General features: G+C 38.9%; 1 protein-coding gene across 1 annotated transcript; it reads left to right on the top strand.

Annotated features, from left to right (window-relative positions):
• Positions 1-1,346: 1,346 nt before the first annotated feature.
• Positions 1,347-27,768, top strand: shmt2 (serine hydroxymethyltransferase 2 (mitochondrial)). Its single transcript, XM_084349379.1, has 12 exons — positions 1,347-1,495; positions 10,139-10,330; positions 14,003-14,082; positions 15,684-15,884; positions 16,133-16,214; positions 18,618-18,740; positions 21,344-21,483; positions 21,806-21,968; positions 22,861-22,960; positions 24,297-24,452; positions 25,177-25,284; positions 25,994-27,768. The coding sequence occupies exons 1-12, from the start codon at positions 1,463-1,465 to the stop codon at positions 26,119-26,121; spliced, it is 1,506 nt and encodes a 501-aa protein (XP_084205505.1). The 5' UTR covers positions 1,347-1,462; the 3' UTR covers positions 26,122-27,768.

Genomic DNA, 27,768 nt, shown 5'->3' with positions numbered 1-27,768 from the left:
TGATTCACAAGCTCCCGATTCAATTAGATTCGATTTGATATTGATTCAGTTAGGGATATTTCAGTTACAGTACCAATTTTGCTTGGTTATGATTGAGTTTCTGAGAGGAACTTATTCAGCAGATTGTACAATGAACTATAGTAATGTTAACATTAAGAATTTAATCAAATGGTTTTGGAGAATTGTGGTTTGAATATGCCTAGCAGAAATTAACTGGATATTGTTATGAATTTAGTGTCTAATAATTAAAAGTTCTGAAAGAAAGAACAAGAAGATAATGAAAGATGTAGGAGAAGCGCTGTATTTACAAAGCAAATGGAAAATCTGCCTGCATTTGGCACTTGGTGGGATTTTTCTTGCATCAACAGGAAAAGGAATATATTAAAACATTGTTCTCAGGATTTGATAAATCGATATCGGATCAGTCAAATAAAGATTGATTTGAAATCGAAATTGATTTTTTTAAACTCAGCTGTACTAATAAACTATGAAGAAAGTACATTGTAATCAGATTACAGATTAGATTACAGCAAAGCTTCATTTGACACATTGGTCATGTGGTGGACTTAACTAACTTAGACAGTGGAGTGTGATAAGCAGCACTTTGAAGATACTGGCCCTAATAAGTGACAATAATGTAGGTCGAACATAGTTTTGGACAAACATTGGACTTCAGGTTCCTTTTAAAAAAAACTTTGGGCGGAAATAAGTAAATTTCAGTAAACATGTTGACAATAGTACAGTACATTGATCGCCAGATGGGGAACAAAGCATACAGTTCATGGCTGTAAGTGTATTCCACTTGTGATTGGTTTGAAACTGACAAAGTCAGAGAAGAAAAAGTCAAACTCGCCTGATTTTCGGGAGGCAAACGGAGCTGGAACCCAGAGAAACTGCACACAAAGGAAGCACCAGAGATTCAAGCCATAAACCTTACGTGCAGGAAAAAAGGAAATTCATTTCTCAATTTAGTAAATACTGACTTTCTGAATTTGAATATTATTATTATTTTCTTTTTTAAATGAAACTACATATTGCACCTTTAAATACAGTACTTCAGTAAATATAGTTAGTTACATTCCATCAATGCCTACAATAGATACAGTGGCACATCATTTGCACAATGTGGGCAGAGGTGTTCGGAGATTTAAGGTAGGCCTGTGTGTTTTAACATAAAAGATAATAAAAAGATATAAAAACACATAAACCTATGATCATGAAACACTGATGAGCTTTTATAAGATGAATGGGTGAATGACTGACAGCTATAGCACTAATATGGACTACAGGCACGTGGCCGTTTCGTAAGTTCCTCACACAGGCCTACGATTCCCATGAGCCCTTGCGGCAGGTTAAACGTGACCAGCCGTTGCTAACAACTTCAAACAGCCCTTTCGGAGCCTGTCAGCGGTGTGTGTCGGCCGGCTGTGCTGCTTCTTCCTCTGGCCTGAGAACTGGAAACATGCTCTCCTTCGCTCTGAGACAACTCGCACGGGTAAGAGGACCATAAACTACTGTTTGTGTGCCATTTTCTCATTCACGGCTTGTTTCAGTCTGGCATGTTAGCCCGTGGTTTCCTCCTGTTTGCTAGCTTAACGCCAGTGTGTTGGTACTGCAGTCGTGGGGGTTTAAGTTGCCCACCTCCGCTTTAGCAAGGTGTGCTGGTATTATCAGCAAATCAGTCTTTCTCTAAGCATTTAACCGCCAGCTATCTTCTCTGTCCTGCTCGCATTAACCACTAATGAGTTAGCCGATTAGCTAGCAAGCTAACCCAGGTGTTAGTGCATGTTTGTGACATAGCTGCAACTGGGTCCACGTAATGATGCAACAGCGACTGCTCAGTTTCATCATGTGGGGAAACAACACGACCCCGTGTGTCCCCACATCAGAAGAAAACTTCCGATTAAACATCTCTTACATTATTCACTTACAGTAGCTTGATGGAATAGATTTGCGCAACTTTATGAAGTTATTTTGCAGTTACCCAGCACAGCACACTATGTTTTTAAACTCAAAGGGATTCAGTGAAGTCAAAAGTTGAAAGCCTGAGTCAGGATAACACTGCAGATAAAGCAAGAGATGGTTGTAGTCTGATAATGATATATTAACCAGAAATAAGGGGTCTTGCCCCCATAAAGTCCAAAGTGCAAATGAGTCTGAGGGAGCACCCAGCAAATATTAACCTCATACTTTGAGACAATCATGTAACAGATAAGGCTGTGCTTTTTGTCAAACATGGGAAAGTAATAATCAGTGTTTGAGGAGTGTCAGCAGACTCTTAACTGCTGACATATTTATTACTTTAGGATAGCTATAATGATAACGTAAAGCTTAATTGACCTGATATAGATATAGTTCCTAATATATATGGTGAATCTACTGTAAGCTCAAGGGTCCACCACCCAATGTACTGATTGGGTGATATTATCGGTTCTCACGGATATATTGGTATCTTTAAATTCCCAGTGTATTTACTGTTTCAGTACACTAATAGAAGTTTATTGTTGAATTGTAAAATATCTCACCTCCGTTACATATCTTTTTCACAAATGTTTGCAGAAAATGTGTCTATTGGCTGATGTAACGATATCAGAAATGTTTACCTCCTAAAATCTTTGTTGGCATCAGCTCCAATAATCAAGTATTGGTCTGTCATGAAACACTGATACTAAATAATAATATTTAGTTGATTTAGGTTGAATTAAATGGATTGGGCAAAATACCTGAAACACATTTTGGTGTAACAGAAACAGGTTCAATAGCACCACAAACTGAAGCCACCACAATGACATACCAGAGTCACTACTCCACGGCTCCTTGTGTTGTAGACTTTTGAAACTTAATTAACATAGATTGAAAAGAATTTAATGAGCCGTAGTTGTATCTTCCTGCTTTTAACGCCAGAACCGTTCTACTTTCTGTTAGTTCGGCCTCTTGCCAGTTTATGGCTATTTTAGATTGTAATGATGGCACACATGGATGTGGACAAGTTGCAGTCAGTGTGGGTGATAAAGAAGAACCAAGCTAAGACTGTATATTTTGTTGTATCGTTAAATTATTATTTATTTCAGATTATAACAGAACTGCTGTATCGTGATTTTAATCATTATTGTGGGCGACTTGTGGTGAAAAGTATCGTTTCTTGAGAGACTCTGTGATTCATAACCCTACAGCATATACAGTACAATTATGCTGGAGAGATACTGTAAATATACAGCAGTCAAAACATCATCTATATTTAATGAATATCAATACAGCAACACTATAAAAGACCTTATGATTCAGTGTACACCTCTGTTGTAGTGTTGATAATTGAACTTAGTTGAACTTAAGTTGGTAAAAGTTTTAGTATTTGACATTTTTTTCATTAAATAAATTATTTTGATTAGACGAGAGATTAGGTTGAAGGAGGTGTTGGGGGGGGGGGGGATTGAGGACTATTAATAGCCTAATTCTGAACTTAAGGAAGTGACCCATTTTGGAGATGGTGTGAATTTCATGCAGTTTCTCTGAAACAACTAGGCTATGCCAAGTTTGTGCCAACATCTCGTGGCATGTATTCAGACCTAGTTTTATTAGTGACTCTCAGTATGTTTCAAATTTGCTATCATACTGACTGATTCACGTGTTTGCATGCTTTTCCTATTGGTGCTAATTGGTTATGCGTGCACCTTCATTGAATTTCCAAATAACTCACAAGACCTTTAGGTCAAGGCACGCAGTGTTCTCACATGATCTCTGTGTCCTTGTGCAGCATTTCTTCTTGCTTTTGACCTAAATTATAGGATTGGCAAAAGATGATTAACGCTGAGGGAAACTCAACTTTTGAAATTCCAGTTGGTCAGTGTGAGAATTAGGAAAAATCTTTAGTACAAGAAGCCAAAAAAAGCAAAGTTCTTATCAGCTGTTGCTTCTAATAACATTATGCTTTCTTTCATTAATCATCTTAACTGATTTCTTTTCTTTTAGTTGACCATTCTATAAGTTATTTTAACTTGGTTCTTGTCAGTTTTTTAAAAATATCCAAAAGTCATTCCAGAGTAAACGTTGAGATATTTAGATAAAATAGTACATTAGTAGAAATGAGAATTTGAGTATTTTAATAAAAGTCTCAAATTATCTGCTTTTAAATATTCTTAAGTATTAAAAGTGATTTTCTGGCAATAAAAGTAAAGTAAATTATAGATATATGTACATATATGTAGGTTATCAGATCAGATTTTAAGCGTTTTCTTGTTTGATCTGAATCAGTGTAATCTGATAAAATAAATTGATTTTAAAAATGTGCAGCTCTGGCTCTGATGCAATCTGCAAAGTAACTAGTAACTAAATTTAGCAATCAATATAGTGAGTATAAAGTACAACATTTGCCTCAAAAATGTAGTGGAGTGGAAGTATAAAGTAGCAGTAAATGGAAATACTCAAGTTAACCACGAGTACCTCAAGCTTTGTACAGTAATTGAGTAAATGTACTTAGTTAAATCCCGTCACTTGTTCTAGTGCATATGATGTTTATATTGCATGGATTTTTTTTGGCCCTGATCAATTTAAATCTTTGAATTCAGTATATAAAGAGATCACTTTAACCCACGGGCTGTTCATGTTTAGTTTCAGTGATGATGTTTAATGATGGGAGAAGCACCCAGACATTAACACTGTGAACCTTTTGTAAAAAACCTTTAATTTCAAAATGACATCAATTTAAATTGTCCTTGAGTACACTTGATTAGAGCAAATTGAGTGTGAAGATTCTATTTTTGGCAGTTCAGGTTCTGGTCTTAGACATCTTTAATCTATTTCCACAGACTGCTGCATCTCTGTACATCCATCGGAAACTTTTGTTAAATCACTGATGTTTAATCACGATCACTGAGTGATCACACTGATGTGTGTAAGACCTGCCAACCAGAGGTCATACAAAACCTGAAAAAGTTAAATGTCTTTAAGATTTAGGGGCTGCTTTCCTACCTAAAGCTGATAATTTACCTTCTACTAATTCTTAATATTAGTTTACTGGATGTGAAATAAGTCTAGCCGTGCCACAATTTGACAAACAGGAATGTCGGCATGCCAGAGATGTAGCCAGATAACCAGGAGACTGTTTTTGTTTTGTGAGAAGATGTGCTTCTCTTTCGTTTTTAGTGCATAACTTTTACTCAACTCCACATGCTTTTGTTTGAAGTTCTGAGGGAAATATTTACAGTAGTCCTACTTTTCTCAAATGTCAGAGGTTGACTCGGTTGAAAAGCAGCAGCAACATTTTTGTTTTTATGTATGTGATGGCAACATCAATCAACAAAGTGTTATTGGTGTGTTCAATATAACCCAACCTTAAGTTTTCAGAATTGTTTTTTAACCTACTTTTTATGTTGTTTCAGAAACAGTTTTCGCTGTCACCCTGGACGCAGCCTGTCTGGCTTCATCACCTCCCACACAAAAATCACTAAAATTTAATGTTTTTATACACATCAGTTTTTTGACAAAGACTAATGTAACACTGTTGCAGTAGAAGCCCTCTTTAGCTTTTTGAATTCAGTTCTCTTCATTTAACGGGAGCAGAACAGAAACACTGTACGGAGAAGAATATTTTTTTATAGCGTTACAGGTTGGACACACGTCTATTTTAGCGACAAACAATTAAAGAATCTTAAACAAGTAATCATAAATCATAAGGTCCCCCAGCAAAAAATAAAAAGGATAAATAAATGGTGGCAACCCTTATCTCCCTGTCGTTTTTTAGTTTGGTATACGCAGAATATACACACATCCGATTTAACATGTTTTTGTGCAAGCCATAGCTTCAGCCATCATGACTGGCTTAGGCAATACATCAAGACCAATAGACGTCAGTAAGCTGGACGGCTTTTTCAAATAATTGCGAGGATATTCACAATCATCCCGATCATGAAGATTCTGAAAAATTAACGTATCCTGTATTTTTTTTTATCCCGATCCGTAATAAAATCTTTTATCATTACATTCCTATTTTTGCTTTTGTTTGCATACATCTTCATGAACATAAAAACTGCACAAATACCCCCTCTATATAACTTGTGTGTGTGTGTGTGTGTGTGTGTGTGGGGAGCAGAGCAATCAAGGATGACTGCTTTTAACAGATCATAAATTCCAAACACATGCTGGTTGAGGCCTCTCATCCATTTCTATGTCTTACATCATTGTAAATTGAATATATAACTATTTAAAACATAACATTTGGCTATGGGAGTTTGTGCTAGGCATTTTTCACTAGTTTCTGACATTTTGTATACAAAATGAGTCGCTCATTGATCAAGAATGACAATAATCATTAGTTGCAGCCCTAGTTTAGCCAAGTTCACTTCACCTTTCAGACAGCCCTTTTCCGCACCAACATTTGATTTATATCCTTTTACTGCTGATAGAAAACATCCACTGAGACTTTTTAAAAAAAAATTTGGCAGGGGCTTTTTGCTTTTTTATTAGATTGTGACAGGCGAAGACAGACAGGAGAGGGGGAATGACATGCAGTTTAGGGCCTGGGTTGGAATCGAACCAAGGCTACTGCAGTTAGGACTCAGCTTTAATTACGTGATGCACATGGTTTATCAGGTGAGCTACTGGGCCACCCTGGCTCATTGTTTTTACAGTCAAGTGTTTCTATTTTTGGTTAAAACGGACTTAAAACTTGAAGGGGGCAACGAGAAGGCCATGAGACTGACTTGGCTCAAACTATGTCAACAGGCCCCTTGAAGCTCAGTGTAGAGCATTTCCACCATCATCTTCACCAAAAGTTGTGGAAAGATTAGAGCATAAACGTGTCGTTCCACTGCCTACACCTCCTGAAGATTGCCTCTGTTGCCGGCATCGCTTAAGACTCAGATTGCCACCCTGACAACCCTTTGACCCGAATAGAGTGGAGTCGCCCTCCGTCCCTTCACGCCTCTTCACCCCATCCAGATTTTTCAGTCTAGTGTTATCCAGACTGAATCACAGGGCAATTTGTAACGGACAGCCTGTTATTAGTCAGTGACAGGGGAAGAGGCAACTGCGTGTCAGACTGACGGATGCAGCTGCCCTGTTGACACTTCTTCTCTCTAACCTTACATATCTTTTTTCTTCTTTTCTCCTCTCTAGTCCCTTCTGTTTTCCTTCTGTTACCAGCCTGATTGTTGTTTGGTATAGTCACTGATAGACAGCAGTCATCTGTAAAATTGACTCGCCTCTGGAGCAGCTTCAGGAAATGGGCAAAAACAATACAGAACTAGGATTAATGAAATGATTTCCTTTCTTCCCTTTTCTTCTTCTCTGCCACTAGTCTTTGGGCACAGATGTTTGACAGGAAAGTTAAACTGCCAACAATTACTGCATCATTGTCACGCAGATTCAGCGCATCTGTGAGTCTGCCATTATTTCTTGCTCGGAGCCCAGGTTGATGTGGCCTATGCCGCCTCTTTTCTCACAGCAGAGTTTTCATCAAGTTCACCTTCAAAGGACAGCGTCATCTGTCGCCTAAAAATAGTCCCACTGTGTGACATATTTGGTGCTTGTATCTTGGCTCTCACTTTTCTTGGAACAACTCATCTTGTTTTTATTAATTAATCTCCCGTAATGATCAGGGCTGGCAAACGAGGCAGGAAAGCAGAGAGGCACACCACAGGGACTGACCTGTGTATGGTTTGTGTAAGCCCAGTGGACACCGTGGCAGTGATATCGATGACAAGACGAACTAATAAAAATGCCACGACTATGGTGAGCGTGCTTAGCAGTGTCGAGTGACATGATGAGGACAGGGAGATGGTATGAAAAGGAAAGCAGGGATGAAGGTGGAGGTGAGTTGGAGGGAAGAGAGGCACCCTTGTCTATTTTGCGGTCGTCAGAAGCGTTGTAACCGCTGCGTCGCTGGCTTCTGTTGGGTTTTTCTGCCACTGCTTTCCCAAGCCTTGGTGTGTTCCAGCAGAAATGCAGACAGCGAAGGACAGTTCCCGTCAACATTTAATGACCCGTGTGATTTCTCTGTGAGAAACGCGTCCTCCGAGGCAGCTCGACCTGTCTCCCAGGCCCTCATCTCCTCCAGAACCCAGAGGGGGGGCCCTCTCCCCTTTTTCCACCATCACCACTGCCACCGGTGACAGAAGGCCAGAGTAGAGCCAGTTAGAAATCGGCCATTAATGTGCCAGACGCCTCCCCTGGTGTGTCACCACTGTCCCCTCTGCCACCCCGGGGAGCAGATGAAGAGGCGGAGGAGAGAGGGTGGGCCGAACAGCGATGGAGTTGATAAACTATCTGCAAGCTGTTCCTAAGGATAAAGCTTCTTATTAACTGTTTTTTTTTTTCTTCTTCTTTTTTTTACAAAGAAAGTTGCATTATGGGTCTATGGTTGGTCATTTTTCAGGGTATCTGCTGGTCCTTAAATTTTATAAATTATAGGCCTTATTAAATAGTTTTAAATTTAACTGTGGAGCTTCTGTGCTGTGCTGGAAGCTGGTCGTCAATTTCTAAACTAACGTTTGCTAGAGCTGTTGCTCTCAGTTAGTGGAGTGGAGAGAGGTACTGAGATGAGGCCCTTGAGCATGTGCATAAAGTCACATCCTTTGGACTTTTGCAGAAAATCCGACCCGAGTCTTTCACAAAGAGATCCACAGTCCAGCAGCATTGAACAACTTAAACAAATCATCCACAGGCTTGTATAGACAACCAAGAGGGGAAGGTCTCATTTTTCACGTCATGTTACTATCCACTCACAAATTGTTACATACAGTAGTGCCCCTTTAATTACAACAAACATTTTATCTAATTTAATTTATTCATCTTTTACTTTATTTTTGTCAAATTGAGTCAAGCTCTTCTGCATGGACATTTCTGATGTTACACAGTTTTGAGCCCACCACTGAACCTCTTTTTTACTGTATGCTTGCACTTACCTGTTGGCAAAATGTCACTCAACTTACTTAAATAACCATATTCCTTCATAAAACTAGATAAGATAAGATAGATAAGATAAAGATGATTTGTCCAAAAAAGGTCTTATAAAGCATTACATTTAAATGACTTAAACCCTGTTTTAGCATTGCAGACAAGATTTTAGCCTTTATTCACAACATTAACATTCTAATGTGTTTCAAAAAACTGAGGAGTTGGCTTCTTTGCTAAATTTACTATGTAATAAAGCCACTACAAGAGATTAAGTGCCCCCAAATATTTTGCACCACATGAAATAAGCGTAAATTGCATTTTTAGGTTGTTTTTTCCAATGGGTGTCTCAACCAGTTCTGAGCATTATGTTAATTGCTTTTTAATGGTGCTATTAAAGGGAGGTTGTCCCTCACACCCCAGCACACCTGTACAGATGATAACGATAGGTTGGCAGTGGTGGGATTGATCTCAACACAGAGTCATCATCATATTGTTGATTAAATGATGGGAGAGAGCCAATTTGTTCCAAGTGCAATCAACATGTCAAGGAATGTTTTTCTTTTTTGTGCTCTCCCTGTTGATTAGGGTTTATAAAGAGAACTTGAGCACTGAAGAGCACATGTACAGCTTTAATACATGACAATCATTTTATAGAGAATGCTGTATGTAATACCAAGCCAAGTGTTAACATATTCTATCACAGGCATAGTGCTGCACAGAAGAACAATGTTAAAGTAGGAAAAAAAGACACAGAGAGAGTGAAAATTGTATGGACTCTGCACACTAATATGATCAGGCATTGCAGCAGTAGCAGCAGCAGGAGGACTCGCCAGCCCCAGTCCAGATTAGATAAGCAGGAAGTGCTGAATCTGTTCTCTATATGCCTCCTTCGGTACACTGAGGCTGTAAAAGTCAGTCCCTCAGTTTGTAGAAGTGCTGATAGAGGCATAATTGAACAACCATGCTGATTATTGATATCATGCAAACACGCCAGTTTCTAATTATACCAGGCTACTTATTTGAGAGTATGAGGAACAGAGGAGGGCTTGAAATGTCTTTTATTTATATAGGAAAAAAATAGGGTGTTACATCAAATATGTAAAATGATCAAATAGGCCTACATTCGGCAGAAAAATAATGTTCAATTTAACAGCTTTGAAAGCTTATTTCAGCCGTCATGAGACACATTTAATGCCTCTCTCTTTTATCGTAACCGCTGACCCTGCAACTTCTCTTCTGCCCTCAGCCACTGTGCCAGCGAGCCCCAGTTCGTCTCAGCGTACGTGGCCAGCAGTCCCACGCCGCCACCCGTGCAGTAGATGAAGATCGTCCGTGGACAGGCCAGGAGAGCCTGGCTCAGGACGACCCTGAGATGTGGGATCTGCTGACAAAGGAGAAGGACAGGCAGTGCCGTGGCTTGGAGCTCATCGCATCTGAGGTAAAAGAAAACTCTTTCACAGATATTATTCTCTACTTTTTAACCTCATCTGTTTTTGACAGTTTAAAGGCCTATTTGCACAGGGCTAGTATTACTTGGGGACGTTCTAGCGATTTGTCGTAATTGCGGAGGACGTCTGATCTTAATCGCATGCAAATCTGCCATGTCTGTAATTCGTAAAGTTAAAATTCCTCTGTGTAAAACCGCCAAACACATAGGTCATGTGATAATATTAGTCCCCTGCAAATCGTCATGATTGTGATTTGGGGTTGTATTTCTTTTTCAACTGCTAAGGAATTTGATTGCGCCTCTTAATATGTTGAGCAGCAGTTAACAGCTGTTCTGTGAGATCGGCTATATTGACGAATAAAAGTGACGACATAAAAGGGTAGGAGCAACAAAAGGTTGTCATATTCAAGTACAGCCACAGAGCATCTTTTACTTGATCTAAATGAGCTGCAATTGTGCATTTATTCTTGTAACACGTGGAAAGGGGACAAATCAACTCTAAACTATATTAATAACGTGGCTGCTAAAATGGACGCCCTGATTCTGAAAGTTGATGTTATGTGGAGGCTTGACAATCGCGTGTGAATGTGTCACACAAAACACAAACATGGTGGTAATTTCTTAATCTTATCTACTTGTTTACAGATGAGAGAGATTGGAAGAATGGGATGCAATTAAAAGAGATATTACATAGAAAAAGTTTTCAAGCCTGATTTTAAAACCCACGTAGGATGCCAGGATAACTTTGTGTGCTGCGTATAATGTATAAATGATGAACTAGCTTCCTTCAAAATGTTAGAAGTTTAAAGTGAATGAGTATCTGGAAAATTATAGCCCAGACGATGAGCAGATAGCCTGGACACAATAATACATTTCTTTGAACCCCTTGATTAGGGAACATTTGGCCATTGCCTTAAAAATGTTGGCATGGTATTGACATGCTGGCAGACACTTTGAATAAGGAAAAGATTTTTCATTCAGTCAGCCTTTAATAGACTATAACGACCCATCGTATACCAATTTGTATTGATTGACTCATTTTTAAAGAAAGACAGTCAGTGTAAACACTTACTCAATGCCTGTAAGAGCTGGCAGCACCTCTCCTAAATGTTGGCAGTGATGGCAGCTGAGAATGCCTCATCACCTCTGATTAATGTTTTGGCTAAATGGATGAATGAATAGACTTGCTTGCCTCATGTATATCTATTCTGGTTGTGTCTTTTTTTCCCCTGTGTTATTGCTGTCAGACACAGCATTGATAGAAAAGCTCTTATCGGTGGTTTATAAGGGCTCATACTGTAGATGGATACATTACATATAGCACATCAAGTACAACGAGTTATAGGAACATTTTAAAATCAGACACTGCAAATATCAAGTCATTTTTGCTCATATTTCTTCCTAAATCATCTTGCTGTTGTATGTTTGAATATTTTATAGCGGTGAATGTGCTGTTTTTTAATGTTTTCAGTGGCTTGTAGTGACCTTCTGGCTCAGACATACAAATAATAAAACAGATCTCATGAACTTTGACAAGCATATTTTAAAAAAGAACAAATTCATACCAAGTGATTCAAATTTGACATCTTTAATCGTGAAAAAACTGACAGGATGTAGTGTTGTCTGTAAGCCGGAGTCGCTCAGTTGTTACAGAGAACTTTGGGTATCTCTTCTTTGTCTGTTTTCTTTCCAAGGCTGTATGGTGTGAAATGGGAAATTTTACTATTCAAAAGAGCAGACAAGGTTTTATCTTGTATTGTTCTTTCTCTCTCCTCCTGTTTCTTCTTCACCACAGTAGTTGTTCAGTGGAGTATATCGGCCCCCTCTCTACACAAAGCCTGACCACTCTAGTGTGAGATAAAACTGATATCTTCATTCTGCCTCCTCCCCACCTAACTCTGCAAGGCACACAACACTACAGCTCAGGCAGGCATTCCTTGAATGAAAAGACATACATGCTCCCACGCGTGTCAACACACATGCCCTCACACACACTAAGACGGGGAGAAGCAAATGCATTTCCATTTCTAATAAATGCACAGTCGTCTGCATGACAGACAGACGTGGAAGAAAGCTGTTACTGGAGCTGTTATCTTCCTTGATCTCCTCTTGGCTTCTAGGTGAAGCATTAGCATAACACACACGCACACATCACAGACACACACCACCCCAATGAGACTAGACTTAACTGTATGTGTGTGTCAGACAGTATTACTGGGCAGTGTGATCACATACAATAATAAGTTTTGTTAGGAGCCCTTTATAGAAGAGGTATCTATTGTCAGTTACAGTCAGGGTTTCAGACATTGCACGGTAAAGGTGACAGATAGTAAAGTCAAGTTTAATGTGTCCCCCAGTGTGAGTCTATTCATTGTCAACATGCTTTCCTTAAAGGGGCTCTGTGAAACTTTTGTGTATTAATGTTAGTGGACTCTAAACTAAAGTGCAAGTCGAGTCCTTTACAAAGAAATACACAGTCCAGCAGCATTAAATAACTTAAACCGATCATCCACAGGCTGGTATAGACAACTGAAAGAGATGCGGAAGGTGTCATTGTTCACATCGTGTTACAAACCGCTCACATATAGCCAAAAAAAAAGTGATTACTACATGTTAATTGTGACAAAGTGTTCCATAATGCGCTGGATGGCCAAAGGAGCGTTTCAAGAAAGAAAAGGGTTGTAGGTTGCTGTAGGTTGGATATGGCAATTAAAAGTTGATCAGAAAGTTGTAACGATTCATAGGAATTATGGCTGTAACTAGTGATGATTTTCATTATTGATTGATCTACCGATTGTTGTCCTGGTTAATCGTTAAGTCCTAAATTATTAAAAAAATGGTGACAAATACTTTTACAGTTTCCTGTAGCCCATAAGATGACTCCTTGAAATTGCTGGTCTTTTCGACCAACAGTCTAAAACCCAAGCATATACAGGTTTACTATCACAAGACAAAGAGAAACTGAAAAACCTCACTTATGGGAAGCTTGTACAAGGAATTTCTGATATTTTTTCTTTTTGAATAACAAAACAACACAAAAAAAAACAGTCTCAACAAAATATTTTATCAAAGTAGTTTTAAATCAGCCAACTGATTAATCAACCTATGATTGCAGATCTAGTAAAAAAAGCAAAAATATGATAATTTGAAAATATTAAAGGTCTACTGAAATCAGGCTACTAAAATATGTCAGTGAATGAGTCTGATATCAGTAACTGGTATTGGATTAAACAGAAATATTTAACATGTCTTTTTTATCCTCAAGCACACAAGGCAAAATATGAAGGAAAACTTTTGGCGGATAATTATACCCCTTTCACAGCAAACCCTACAGAGTAAGATTTGTTTTTCTTGGAAAACGCATTGCAGAGTGATTAAAAAAAGGCCACACCAATGTATCTCTGCATGTGCAGAAAAGTTTATTACATTATCTTGTATCCTGAAGCAGCAAGGCGATAAGCATTGTGAAGTGCAGAGTGTTAGTCTATGGAAGTCCAGAGGTTCAATACTGTAATGATTGCCTTTAGCTGGAGGGGGATTTCTCACTATCACTTAACAGACTTTAATTTGCCGTCCTTGTCCCTTCTGTCCACTCGAGCCATTGATCTGACTGTGTGTGTGTGTGTGTATGTGTTTGCTCGTGTGTGTGTGTCTCCACCCCAGAATTTCTGCAGTCGAGCAGCTCTGGAAGCTCAGGGCTCCTGTCTCAACAACAAATACTCTGAAGGCTACCCAGGGAGAAGGTGAGTGTGGGTATTCAGTCACACCCAGCTTATTAACACTGGTGATATTCACTGCTTTAGGATATTTGTTCCAGACATACACACACAAACACACACTCATGTATACTGTGTGTTCTAGCTTGCCTTGTAATAGTACATGCCAACCACACAGCAAATAATCCACAGCCTCTGCCTTGCCAAACAAGACTCCTGAGGGGATACACTGGAAGAATTTAGTGCCTAGGCTGATAGTTGCATATTTTCTATTTTCAGTTTCCTATTTCCTGTTATTTTTCCTCCAATAATTCACATTTATCAGCAGCAACAGACAGCGGACATATTTTGAAATGTTTCTTATTTGATGCCTTTGATTTCTGGATTGCGAGCCTACCATAAATCTCCCTCCCACTGAATGTGTTTTTAATTTTTATTTATTTATTTATTTTTATCCCCCCACATCCTACTCATCTGCTGCTTTTACACTTTAATGTAATGAAAGAAGCGGATGATCTCGTTGAATGAGTGGTTTGTACAGTAGCCATCTGTTGCTCCTTTATCTGTAATTTCACTAAAAAGCTTTGATGAGCATTTTCACCTGAGATGTCCCAGATCTGCTGTGCTAGTTTCAAGTTAACATTGCTCTAGATTTTTATGACAAACAGCGCCACTTGTGGCTGTTACAGACCTATGACTGTAACATACAGTATATATTTACAGAATATAAACCAAGCTTCAAATGTCTGTCGTCATTTTTAAAAAAATGTTATCATCACCCTTGAAAACAGATCCTCTAACAAAATCTTCAATTTAAAGAAAGTGATTCATAGGTTTAAATGACCACCAAGTAACTGAAGATACTTTAAATGAGGTGAAATGTACGGTGCTGTTAGATTGCTGCTAGACTGCCCCCATAGACTACCCCATTCAAGGTGGCATTAAAGTGATTCTGTAGAAATATAGTTAATTATTATCATTACTCTTATTTTCAGGTTGTCAAATACCAGCGCTTTGGTTTGGTTGCTCGATCCGAGCCAGCAACCATATTTGCCGACTAGGAAATTGGACTCAACAATCAACTATCATGCAAAAGAACAAAATACCTGCAAAACATTGAAATATTAATTGAGAATTTGAAAGTTATAAATAAAGCTTTGAAGCTTCAAACCGGTCAATACAGCACTAGTGTCAAATGACAATGTGAAAGGAGTTGTTCTTAGTGATGAACCTACAGAGAATTATCACCCAAATCTGTACAGTCGGACTTTACTGCATTTTTTTGTGACTTAGCTCATTTTTTAGCTGTTCTGTTTTGGTTCACTCTCACTGCTAGAGTTGTTTTAAGCCTCAGCAGGCTGCTGTTTCCAAAAGAAAAAGCTATAAAAATTCACTGTACGCTGCTCAGCATCCAGCTGTATGATAATGTAGTTCCACCATCAATGTATTTGTAGTTCACTATCTCAACTTTAAAGGTGTAGATGTGACGGTTGTAACTTATGTGGCAATGGTTATTGCAGTTTTAAAATGCATTAATATAAAGGCTTTCTCCTGCAAGTTATTTTCAGGAGTGATGCATCCGTTAGTAAACTGCCTAATGGTCTTTTTTTGTCCAACTACACCCTCAGATACTATGGTGGAGCAGAAATGGTCGACCAAATTGAGCTGCTGTGTCAGAAACGAGCCCTGGAGGCCTTTGACCTGGACCCGGCTCTGTGGGGTGTTAACGTCCAGCCATACTCTGGCTCCCCCGCTAACTTTGCCGTCTACACCGCAGTGCTGAAACCCCACGACCGCATCATGGGCCTGGACCTGCCCGACGGAGGACAGTCAGTAGTCACTGCTGCTTTCTCTCTATTCTTAATCTTCAGCCTGTCACTTATTTTCTCTTTCTCTCACATTTTTTCTTACCTAAGTCATTTTCAGGACCTGAATCAATAGCATGCAATTTTCTTTTTCCTGGACATGTGTTTTACAATAAAAAGTTTATTTCCGTTATAAATCCTGTTTTGTTTTGTTTTTTCAAGGTAATGTAACTTGAGTGTTTGTGCTTGCCTGTTTCTTTTGCTCACCACAGTCTGACCCATGGCTACATGTCCGATGTAAAGAGGATCTCAGCAACCTCAATCTATTTTGAGTCCATGCCCTACAAGCTAAATGTAAGTAGAAACCTCAACTACTGATATCATTTAACAAGTTGTGGACTGTCTAATACCAGTGTTAAATTGTCAGCCTTGTTGGCAATGGTGAGACACAGTATTAACAGTACAGATTATTGAAATGAGACAACAGCAATAAAAAGGTGTTATAGTGTTATAAAGGCTGTGAGGCAGGTGCAGGCTTAATGATTTTTTAAATAATAATAAATATATTTCGTACAGGTTCATATAATTTTGATCCTATTTGATTGTCAGATGAAATGAGTTGAAGTGGAGACAATCAGGAAAGTTTTTCACAGTCAGGTGTTCTCTATGAATGACTTATGAACTGACCCCCACATGATCTGTGTCTTCTCAAATGTCTGAAACGTAGCTGTGCAAAGCATTACTTATTCTGCTGCAGTACTCACTATAAGGTCTCCCATGTTCAGTAGTGCTATCGGCCATTTCTACTTACTCTGTCAGTCTCTGCCTTTAATTTTACAATTGTTGGTTGAAGTAAGAAATTGCACCAGTGTTTAGACACGCCATACTAATAATATGCTAAGTAGAATGCAGTATATCTGTACCATAACAGGGACAAAACATGTGTTTTTTATAATAATCTACCTTTAGGACTGCAGATAACGATTATTTTCAATGTTGATCAATCTGCCAGTTATTTTCTTGAGCAACCGATTAGTTGTTTGGTCAGCAGAACATCTGAAAATGGTGAAAAATGTTGATCAATGTTCCCCAAAGCCGAAGACGAAATCCTTAAATGATTTGTTCTGTCCACAACCCAAATATATTTAGCTCACTGTAATAGAGGAGTAAAGAAAGCAGAAAATATTCACATTTAAGTAACATTATGTATAAATTGCCAATTTGTGCAATTTCGTGCCGCCCATAGTTTTTGAGTGCACCACCACTGTCGTAAATACCAAATTCCAGGTTTGTAACAATTTGTCAGATGTAATGTAGGTGCTAACTACAAACAAAACTCATCATGTCATAACAATGTGATAATTAATCATTGCAGCTCTGCATACCTTTTCATGTTGCTGTCATTATATTTGTAATTTCAGTCAGCCTCAAAAGTAGTTCTTCAAATGTGACTGCTTCTGTCATTGACAAAAATAACTAGAAGACAAAACAAGAAATGACAAATCTTCAATAAGCACAAATATCTAAATTTACATGTGTACGTGAAGTAATTTTGACGGTCTTTCCTTTTCAAAATACCAGAAAATCAATTGGAAATAAACAAAAGGAGTAGAGATAAATATAGATGTGATCTTTTTTGGGAAATCCTGTTTGATTTCATGCCCCCAGAGGGACGACTGAAGGCAGTGTGGTTAGGGATTCAGTGTCCACCAGCATTGAGATCTGTCCTACCAGGGTCCCTCACATGTGACAAGTAATTTTCTTGAGTTAGCGCGTAGATATGATCAGTGCGTCGTGTATTAGTGTATAGTATTTTATCCCTGGGGTCATAGTTGTGTGGTGGTGTTGGGTAGCGGCTGATGGATGGCCATGAGAGTGTGCATGTCCAGACGTGCTGATGTATGAGCAGGCAGGACCCCTCTGCGAGAGAGATAATGGGAAATCGACAGGCTGGCCAGCACCACTGGCTCTGTCTTCACAATGAGCAGCTTGATGGAGTGAGGGGGCATCCATAGATGTGCTCTGGAGATGGGAGATTATCAGGTTGTCTAAATAAAGCTCTCCCTCCTCCTCTTCTCTCTGCTTTTTCTTGTCTGCGTCTCCCTTATTTGCCATCCGTTCTGTCTCTCACTGCTCCACGCTGCTCTCCTTCTCCCGCCTGCACCATCTCTCTTTTCAAATGCCTGGAGGAGGAGTAGAGTGGGTAAAACCGAAGATTCAGGCACAGTGGTCATTTGACTGGTCCAGTCTGACTCCATTTCATGTGACTCTGAAGTACATCCCCTGCACGATAGATTGTCCAACACATTTCTCAAATTGCTCAATGTAAAGAGCAGGAAAAGGTCTCCAAACCAAGCTCTGATCTGTTCAGCCTCATCACACCAGTTGAGTAGATCCCTAAAAGGTTGAATTAGGATAAGTAGGGGTGCATTACTGCAATTGCTCCATCTTCTTCCTTTATATGAGAGGTTGAAATGTCTCCCTAAGATAAATTCCTTCCCCCTTTTAAGGTAGCCAGAGTACTTCAAATGCAGCTGCATCAAATGATCTTCAAATGGAAAAAATCTCTCTTCCGTGTTGATATGTTTGCTCTTGATCCTCAAGATATCTGACAACTTATCTTCATCCTCTCATGTTGCTTTTTATTTTCCCCCTGACCCTTACTCTCCTTTCTAATATCCTAATATTCATCCTCCACGTCTTGCCTCTCTCTTTTTTTCACTCCTCTAATCAGTCTCCCTCTCCATCTCTCTGCAGCCTGCAACAGGACTCATAGACTACGACCAGATGGAGATGACGGCCAAGCTGTTCCGGCCCAAGCTCATCATTGCTGGCACCAGCGCTTATGCCCGCCTCATTGACTATGGCCGCATCAAGAAGGTGCACAGAGAACTCTCTCTTTATTCAGAACTCACCCAGCTTTCACCCCATCGTTCTCTCTGTGCGTGTGTTTCACTTCACCTGTTTTCTCCACCTCTCATCCTGCATTAGGAAGGTCAGACCAGCTTTGCTCTCTTATTTAAAACTCAGTCAACCTTTCCACTAAACTGTCACACACACACACACACACACACACACCTGCTTCCCCACCACACCTTCCAACCACATCTTCACTAATTTCTGTCCCACACAAGAGACTAAATACTGAGCAGTCACTTTCAAGCGTCAACATTTCCAAACACAAACTGAATTTCAAACACCGGTGCTTTCCTCCTCTCTTGCCTACTCATCCGAACTAAACGTGGATGCTCGCACTGACTCAAACGTACACAGCAGCAACTTTTCACCGCACACTTCACTGCTCTCTTTGACAGTGCACAAGAGGCCCCTTTATCTGTTTTGTTATACCCACCCGCTGATTCACTTCATTCACTCCATGACTGCTTCCCTTTGTTGCAGAGCTCCACTTTAGCTCGTACCATCAGATGGAGTGTCCCGCCATTACAGAGCTGTGTTTTTATTAAGCACCATAACTACTTTGCCACTAGGCCTGAAGTGGGGGCCATATTTTCCCCCTGGCATGTCTCTGTGGAACTGTTCACTGTTTTATGGCAGAATCTGCCGGGCCGGGCTCCTTTCCAGTTTTTCAGTATTGTGTTACCTAGATTGGAGCAGGCTCCTTTTTTTATTTTTTAATCTGTAATTTGTTTCACTATCGGCGTTCATCAGCCTGCGCACATCACCCTCTTGTGTTCTTTACCCCCTCCAGTAACCCTGCCATCTATCCTGCCTTTTAATCTAATAAACATGTGCTGATCCAGTTTAGATATGAGAGGAAGGGAGATTGTCATGATAATGCATATTAATTGGAGCACTAAAAAGATTGCTTACTGCTCTGATCGTTCGCCAGCAACTCATTTGCATGTTAGCGAGCTATTTATTGTTTTTGCTTTTTTGGCAAGAGACGGCAAGGATTTATTGAATTACGCTGTGGTATTACAGGCCTCTGAAGACTGCCGAGGAGTGTAATAACAGCAGCTCTGATTTGAAATATCTGCCCTGTACGATAGGTGCTGCTAACAGATGTAGAGTTGGTCATCAAATCTTAACCGTGGGGTAAAAGATGTAAATGTTGTTGCACCGAGAGATTCTATCTCACATTTCAACTTATATATAGCACAGTCAAATAAAACACAGGTCACTGATGTTTAAACATGTAGTTTAGTTTTATGGGAACTATTATAATTTCTGGTAGAACTCTGTAAATCAATAATAATGTATGCAAATGCAGTGCACTTCATAAATATTTGGACAATGCAGATTTTTGCTCTGTCTCCAGGACACTGCAACTGAAATTAAACAGTGACTGAGGCTGAAGGGCTGATTTTCAGCTTTATGGGTGCGTCCACATCTATCACCAATCAGCCAGAACATTAAAAGGCTAACATGTGAAGTGAATATTATGAATGCACAATTAATTATTATTAACTATCTGTGCATAAATATCAATTTATTATAGTATATTTATCAGAATCTGAAATTCTAGTCAACCAAATTGTTTTCATTGACTTAACAAGCGCAGCATCTACAAACTTAGTATGCTCCTTTAAAGTCAGTTTGTAATCTGCCAATAAACACAGGAGGAGGAGGAGAAGAAGAAGAATAATAAGAGGTGCAGCCCATCAAAATGTGACACAAGGGCTTAGAGAGGAGGAAAAAGGCTGAGTTTTAACACAACAAATGTTTTAGAGCTATAGGATATTAAATCATCCATCTTTGCTCTCGACATCTTAGCCTTTCTTAACCTCAGCTTTTCTTTTTCAATAAAAAGATAGGAATTTGTTGGCTATATTATCTGTATGGGCTGAAAAAAAATCCCTATCATGCGAGACCATCATATTGGGTGCTGGCATTGATGTGGATGCCACTTGACACGCACCACCCACCCAAGTACCTTTGCAGACGAAGTACATCCCCCCCGTTGAGAGTCCCTACCACACCACCAAACTGCTTAGGAATGACGAGATGAACTTAACAAAGTGCTCAAGGCATCAACCTGGCCTCCAAAAACCCACAGATCCCAATTCAATTGAGCATCTGTGGGATCTGCCAGAACAAGTCTGATCAATTGACTTCAATTCACCCATTAGTTCTTTTAATGTTGTGGCTGATCTGTGTATATTGGGTTAACAGTAGTGCCTGACCAATAAATCAGTCTGACAATATTATATATTTTTTTTTAATTGAATTTTTTTTAATAAAGTCCCCTAAAAGTAAGGGATTATGTCCAGGGAGGATTCTTGCCCTGTTAATCTGATGTGGATACAACCTCATATTCATTGCTTAATCTTAATCTTAATACAAAATGTTTCACTGCCCCAAGACTTGACTGACTGTCCTTCAGTTCACAGTATCGGGCAGTAATGTCATGACTTAGTTAAAAAAACGTTAAATGCGATGTAAAAATTTCCTGTCCTGTGGTATAAATTGGAATCCTAATTTTGTGTTTCTTTTTCCCTCTTATCCACCCGTTTCAACTTCAGCTCTGTACTGACATTAAGGCCTACATGCTAGCTGACATGGCCCATATCAGTGGCCTGGTGGCAGCCAAAGCCATCCCCTCTCCCTTTGAACATGCTGACCTGGTCACCTCTACCACGCACAAATCCCTCAGAGGAGCCAGGTGAGAACAAGAGAAATTTCAGTAAAATCTCATTAGAACTGCTGCGGTGTTGTGACTGAAGCTAGGGAGCAGGCTAACAGGCTCGGTGGAGGTGCATTATTGTTTCTCTCTGTCACTGACCTTTAGAGCATCAAGGAAATGATCAGTTATTTCTTATTAATGGTAGTTATGGTATTTTGTGATGTTGTGTTTTCCTCCTAATCAAAAAGCCCACAGGAAGGGACAAATCAAATTACTAAAGAAGAAATCTTGTTGGGTTTTCAAGAAAAATAAAATGGAAAAAAGAATTCTTCTTCAGTTAATTAGTCGCTGTTGTGTCCAGGGCTGGCCTCATCTTCTACCGCAAGGGTGTTCGCTCAGTGGACAAGAAGGGGAAGGAGATCATGTACGATCTCGAGGACAAGGTCAACTTCTCTGTCTTCCCTTCGCTGCAGGGTGGACCTCATAACCACGCCATCGCTGGTGTGGCTGTGGCACTCAGACAGGTCAGCACAGCTCACAAACTTCAATGAAAAAGTGTCTAACTTTGTTTGTATTGATGTAACGCTTTATTATCCTGGTCTGCTATTTTCCTAATAAGAGGTTGATGATGGGTGAATCAAATTGTACAGTGAAACTAAATCTTACCCCTGAGAGACTTCGGTGCAACTAGACACAGACAGTTGTTTCCTAAGCTGCTGTGGGCATCTGCGCCTTCACTTTCCCAGGGGTTTGGATATTGATGCTGTGCTAGACAGATATTCATATTTGATCTTAATTACGATTTTTTTTTTTTTGTTGTTGTTATTTTCTTTTTTTAAATCAATATGTATTCTAAAGAATTTCCAAATGACCATTTACACTTTGATAAAGGGGATGTATTGTAACAAAAATGCACATTAACTTCTTGGAAGATAATCCGTTTTATTATAATAAAAAATTATAATAAGTTTTAAATGTAAAAAAAATGGGTCGGAGGCCAAGCCAGCTTTTCCCTAGACATCAGAATTATACAAAAGAAAACCCACACAAACAAACAAACAAACAAACAAACCCACAACCACAAAGGATTCCATTACTTTAACTCTTTAAAGTATGGACATGACTGCTGTACATTTAGACCATAATTCAGTTAAAGTGTTCAATTGAAGCAAAGAAAATATTTTTTTCCAGTATGTTTACTTCATTAACAATATCCATATATTTCATTCACACCATAGAAGGACATTTTTGGAGACCAGAAGTTTTTACCTTGGAAAGTTGACCAAATATTTTTTTTTTGATCAGCACAATATGAAATAAAACAGCATTTGTTTATATTGTAGAAAATTGCTTTCTTGAATAATTTCTTGGCCCCATGCTCAACCTTGTTTACCGTTGATTTGTGTGGTTGTCCAGGCACAGTCTCCCATGTTCAAGGACTACATCTCCCAGGTGATCAAGAACTCCAAGACCATGGCTGCAGCTCTCCTCAGCAAAGGCTACACTCTGGTATCAGGTAATCCAACTTGTATTTAAGCATTCTTTTTTTTTTTTTTTTTTTTTTTTTTCCAGAAAAAAACATTTGCTCAGCAAACGGCAGTAAGAAACATCGAAAAATCCACAACGCAGTCAATCAAGAGAAACGTCCTGTCACAAAATGCAAATGAGGCGACGAGCAAAAGGCATTTAAATTCATGATGTGCAAATAGGCTAATGTCCGTGTAGCTGTCCTGCCAGTCAACAAAATAAAACCAGATGAAAGTGGTCACTTCCTGCTTGAATCTTGTACTGCATTTAATTCACTGGCCTCAGCGCTTTTTTGATGTATAGCCTTCAAAAGATACTGTGGAAAAAACACAGACTTGTCCTGTGCTTAGATTGCATTGTGTGCATTTAAATACATTTGTAGATCTTGGTGTTCAAAAAAAGTGAAACGCGCATTGTATTACTGCTCCAGTCAGTAAGAGACTTGCAAAAGGAAGTAAGTAATATTCAAGTAAGTTAGTTACATTAATGACTGAAGGATTATTTAAACATTTTCAAGACTTTAGAGTTGTAGTATACACTTAATTTGGCAGTTTATTAGATACACCAAGCCAAAACTAATGCAGTCCTACGGGTCTGTAATAAATCCTCTCTTCACAAAGGTTATAATTTTCAGTTCTTTTTTACAGAAGTGTTGATTCAGCTGAGATCATTTTAGTTTGTGGTGCTGGTGAACTGTATTGAGGTAATTCTCTGTATTGATTTTAAAAAGGGTGGACAAAATAATAGAAATATCTGCTGTATAACGCAATACAGTTCAACAACACCATCCTCAGAATTGCTGTGTCAGGCTACATTAGTTTAACCTGGGGTAGATCCTTCACAGAGCACATATGGATACACAATGTATATGTATCGTATGGTAACATTTATATTGGTATTTATTATCAGTATCAGTGAAATTAACGCCAATAAATCGATAGTTATAAAAATAACTGTCAATTTGTTGTTTACCATTTTGTTATCTGCTATGAAAAGCGGGTAATTATTGTTTAAAATCAATATCGTGCATGACTTAAAGCAAAGTCGTGTTTTGTTCATGTTGTCCCAGAATTAAGTAAATCTAAAATAAATACAGTGCACAGATGTGAAGATAAAATAACGTATGCAAGAGATGGATGAAGTAACTGACTTGAATAAAAATATGGTAATTTGGCTTCATCATTAACTGCATTCAGTTTTACATCCAAATGCTGTAACATTACCTCATGGTCTGATCAAAGGATTAAAGAGTGAAGTCCATGTGTATGAAGCCTCGGACTTTCCTCCCTTTCAAAAGTTCTTACTAGGAATGCTGAATATTTCAGGTGGGACTGAAAACCACCTGGTCCTGGTGGACCTGCGGCCTAAGGGCATCGATGGTGCGCGGGCTGAGAGGGTGCTGGAGCTTGTGTCAATTACCGCCAATAAGAACACCTGCCCCGGGGACAAGAGCGCTCTGACTCCTGGTGGCCTCAGGCTAGGTAAGGAACAACCTCACATTACACTATATTTAACTAGAGTCAGACAAGGTCCCGTCATACTTATTATGAGTATGATCAGAAACCATTTAAAAAAAGAACAAAGTGCTGATTTGTACATTTAAAATGAGTCTTTAAACACCTGTACATGTAGTGATTATTGTGATTATTATAAGATAATCAGTCTTTTTATGTTCGTGAGGTTTTTGCCAAATGTACACTCTGCACTTATCACCCTCTTCAGTTTTACTTACTTTTTAAAAATGCACTTCTGCATATGGAAATTAGTCAGCCACCAATTAAGCCAGAAGCTCTGAGCAGATCATGATTAATTAAGCATGTTTGGCTTTTTAATCATCTTCCAGGAAGTTCAGTGGCTCCACATCTACACTGCCACATTTTTAGCATTGTCTTAAGGCAAGGTACTTCACCTTCAGTGTGATGTACTGCACATATTACCTTCTCAATTCTTTATTATATTGAGATTTGGGCTGAATCTTTGTGACCCATCAACATTAATGTAGGTGTGATACATCTGGAGTCTCTGTAGATTCAGATTTCAAGATGCTCCAGGGTTCTGTTTCTTTTTTTGCAAAGACCATATGGTTTCTAAATAGAGGGAAAAAGCAGAAACTTGATTAGAGACAGTTGAACCTGTAAAAGGAAGTAATTGTCAGTCATTACTTTGTATTTTAAGCTCCAGATGTTGTGTTCTGTACTGTTCTAGGTGCTCCAGCCCTGACCTCAAGACAGTTCAAAGAAGCTGACTTTGTGCAGGTTGTCGAGTTCATGGATGAGGGCTTCAAGATCGCCTTGGATGTCAAGAAAAAGACAGGTAAGTCTAGTGTGAGAGGGGAGATGGAGTACACTGTAGCCTGGTGTCTGGGGTTGGGTGACAAACTCGGTGCTTTTAAGGGTATCGGCCAAATTGCATTTGTACTACTGAGTACTGATCTACGTTAAATCAATCGTTCCACTTTTCAATACCTGAGAGTGCATCTTTAGAGTAATGTTATAGAAAGAAAGAGAGCATGATGTCACCCCTGCAACAAGTCAAAGTGAGTCAGTCATTTGTAATGTAAAATACAAGCCATTATCTAGTCCAAAACTAATATTCAATCATTTTCTTCATTTAAGTCCAGGGATCCAGGTTGAGTTAAGAGTAAAAACAGCTCCCTCCTTTGACGCAGTGCCGGTCATATTGGTGCCTTTTCTTTCTTTCTTTTTTTTACAACTGAAAATTTTCATTTTTGTTACCACAGAGACAGTAAAGTACCAAAAAACGGTAGTGTTGAGTATCTGTTCTGGTTTTTGTTCATATGTGAACAGTATCCAACCCTGCTGGTGTCATCTTTTTGTCTCTTATTTTCAAAACAGAGTTTAAAACTGTCTTTATTAGACATGCTACATAATGCTGTATGTTGTATATTAAATTATTTGATGCTGAAGCATGAGAGAGCAAAAACCCAGTGGTGATAAAACAAAGGAAGCAAAATGTTGGAAAGCTGATCCATTTCCACTTTCTTCTCTGTTGTGTTCTCCAGGAAAGCTCCAGGACTTCAAGAACTTCCTTCTCCAGGATCCAGAGACTGTGGCTCGCATTGCCAATCTGCGCCACCGTGTTGAAGCTTTCGCCAGGCCATTCCCCATGCCAGGCTTCCACGACCATTAGACAAGCCAGTATAGAGTCAGGGGGCCATAACAGTCGGGCAACAGGAGAGGGGAGACAGGTTGTGGCAGTGAAATGTGGTTGGTGCCTGTGAATCGGGATGACTCTTGAGTTCCCTTTTTTTCCAATCAGATCTGGGAAACCACATTTTTTTATACTTCTTTTCAGTCATCCATCAATCTATTCTTGTAAAAACGTGGCCTCCACGCCGAGGTAAAGAAACAATAAACTTGGACGGATTTTATAGAGCGGAACAACCTATTTTCTAATGCATGTGTAAAGATCTCTCTCAGTTGTCTTCACACCTTTTCTTAAAAGTGGGTGTGTGGGAGGAAAATAACATTCAAACAACAACAACCAGCAGCTCGTAGTGTCACATGCTCTGTGACTTGATCAGTTTATAATTGGTTATTATAATAAGACACGCTGATGAGTCTTAATGCTGTAAAGAGTCTTAACTAATGTCACTGATGTGTTGTTCTTGTCAGACGGAGATATGTGCGTGATAGTTTTGTATCATCATTTTCTGTTTATGAAACTAGGTACGAGGGAAAGCTTCATGAGGTTGAGTGCGTGCTCTGCCATAAAAATGTTATTTTGGCCTTTTGAAAGTTTTATTGGGGAGTTCTTGTTAAAATCCCAAAATTAGCCCTTTAACTTGTGTCTCTGGTGAAATGGTAAGATTATACAGGAGGTGGACTCAGTAATTTTAACAGAATTAATACACTAAGGTCAAGTATAGCAACACTACATACTGTGGTCACAAATATTGTTTAAATACCACATCTCACACACAGTGTAAACAAACATCAAATATAGTATTTAACAAGAAATTGTATAAGATTGCTTTAACATGAAAAGTCCACCTTGTATGGAAATCTATTTTTTAAAGTTTAGAAGCTCAAAGTTAATTTTCCGTGTTACGTTGTGATTGCTTCGTCTTATTTTCTTCCAGCATATCATCAATGTCAGATTTTAGTTGCCGTTTGTTATGTTATGACCGATAACCAAATGAAATAACAGCAGCATCAACCTGCATTTTTCCATACTTACTCCTTTTAAGTGCGTTTACAAAGAGTATATACTTTTCTATATCTTATTTAAATAGAGTTCCCTGTCTAACTGCCATCATTTCTCATAAAACTTTCTCGTTTCTGATACCAGCTGATTAGTTGTACAAGAAGAAAGATGATTCGTAGAGCAGTCTGCATGATTTAAGTATCATTTATTTCACCGCAGTGTTCATTGACGGAAACTGTAAAGCAGCTTGATTTGAACTTATTCAGAGTGTTGTCTTGTATCTGGTTCACAGATCAGGACTGTTGTCATTATCACTGCATCAGTGAGGAGGCATTTCTGTTTGTGAAATGGTCTTACTGCACAATTAAGAGATGGTATGCTTAATGTCTTACTTTGTACAAAACACATATTCTAAAACCAAAACATGATTTATCTACATCACAACTCGCTCACAGCCAGTAGATTAGACTTTCTGCCAAAACATACCAACAAGTATTTTACTATATTTTACTACATGTTGCCAGCCATTGTACATCAACATAAGCTTGAACCAACTGTCTTTTCCAAAACATTTTTTATTAATTAACACTTGATTGTTTTTAGCCGGGTCCTAATAAAGTATTGCAAACA

The sequence above is a fragment of the Pagrus pagrus genome, assembly GCF_965226575.1.
Source record: "Pagrus pagrus genome assembly, chromosome: 3".
NCBI classification, from domain to species: Eukaryota; Metazoa; Chordata; class Actinopteri; order Spariformes; family Sparidae; genus Pagrus; species Pagrus pagrus.
This window is presented reverse-complemented; position numbering and strand designations above follow the sequence as displayed.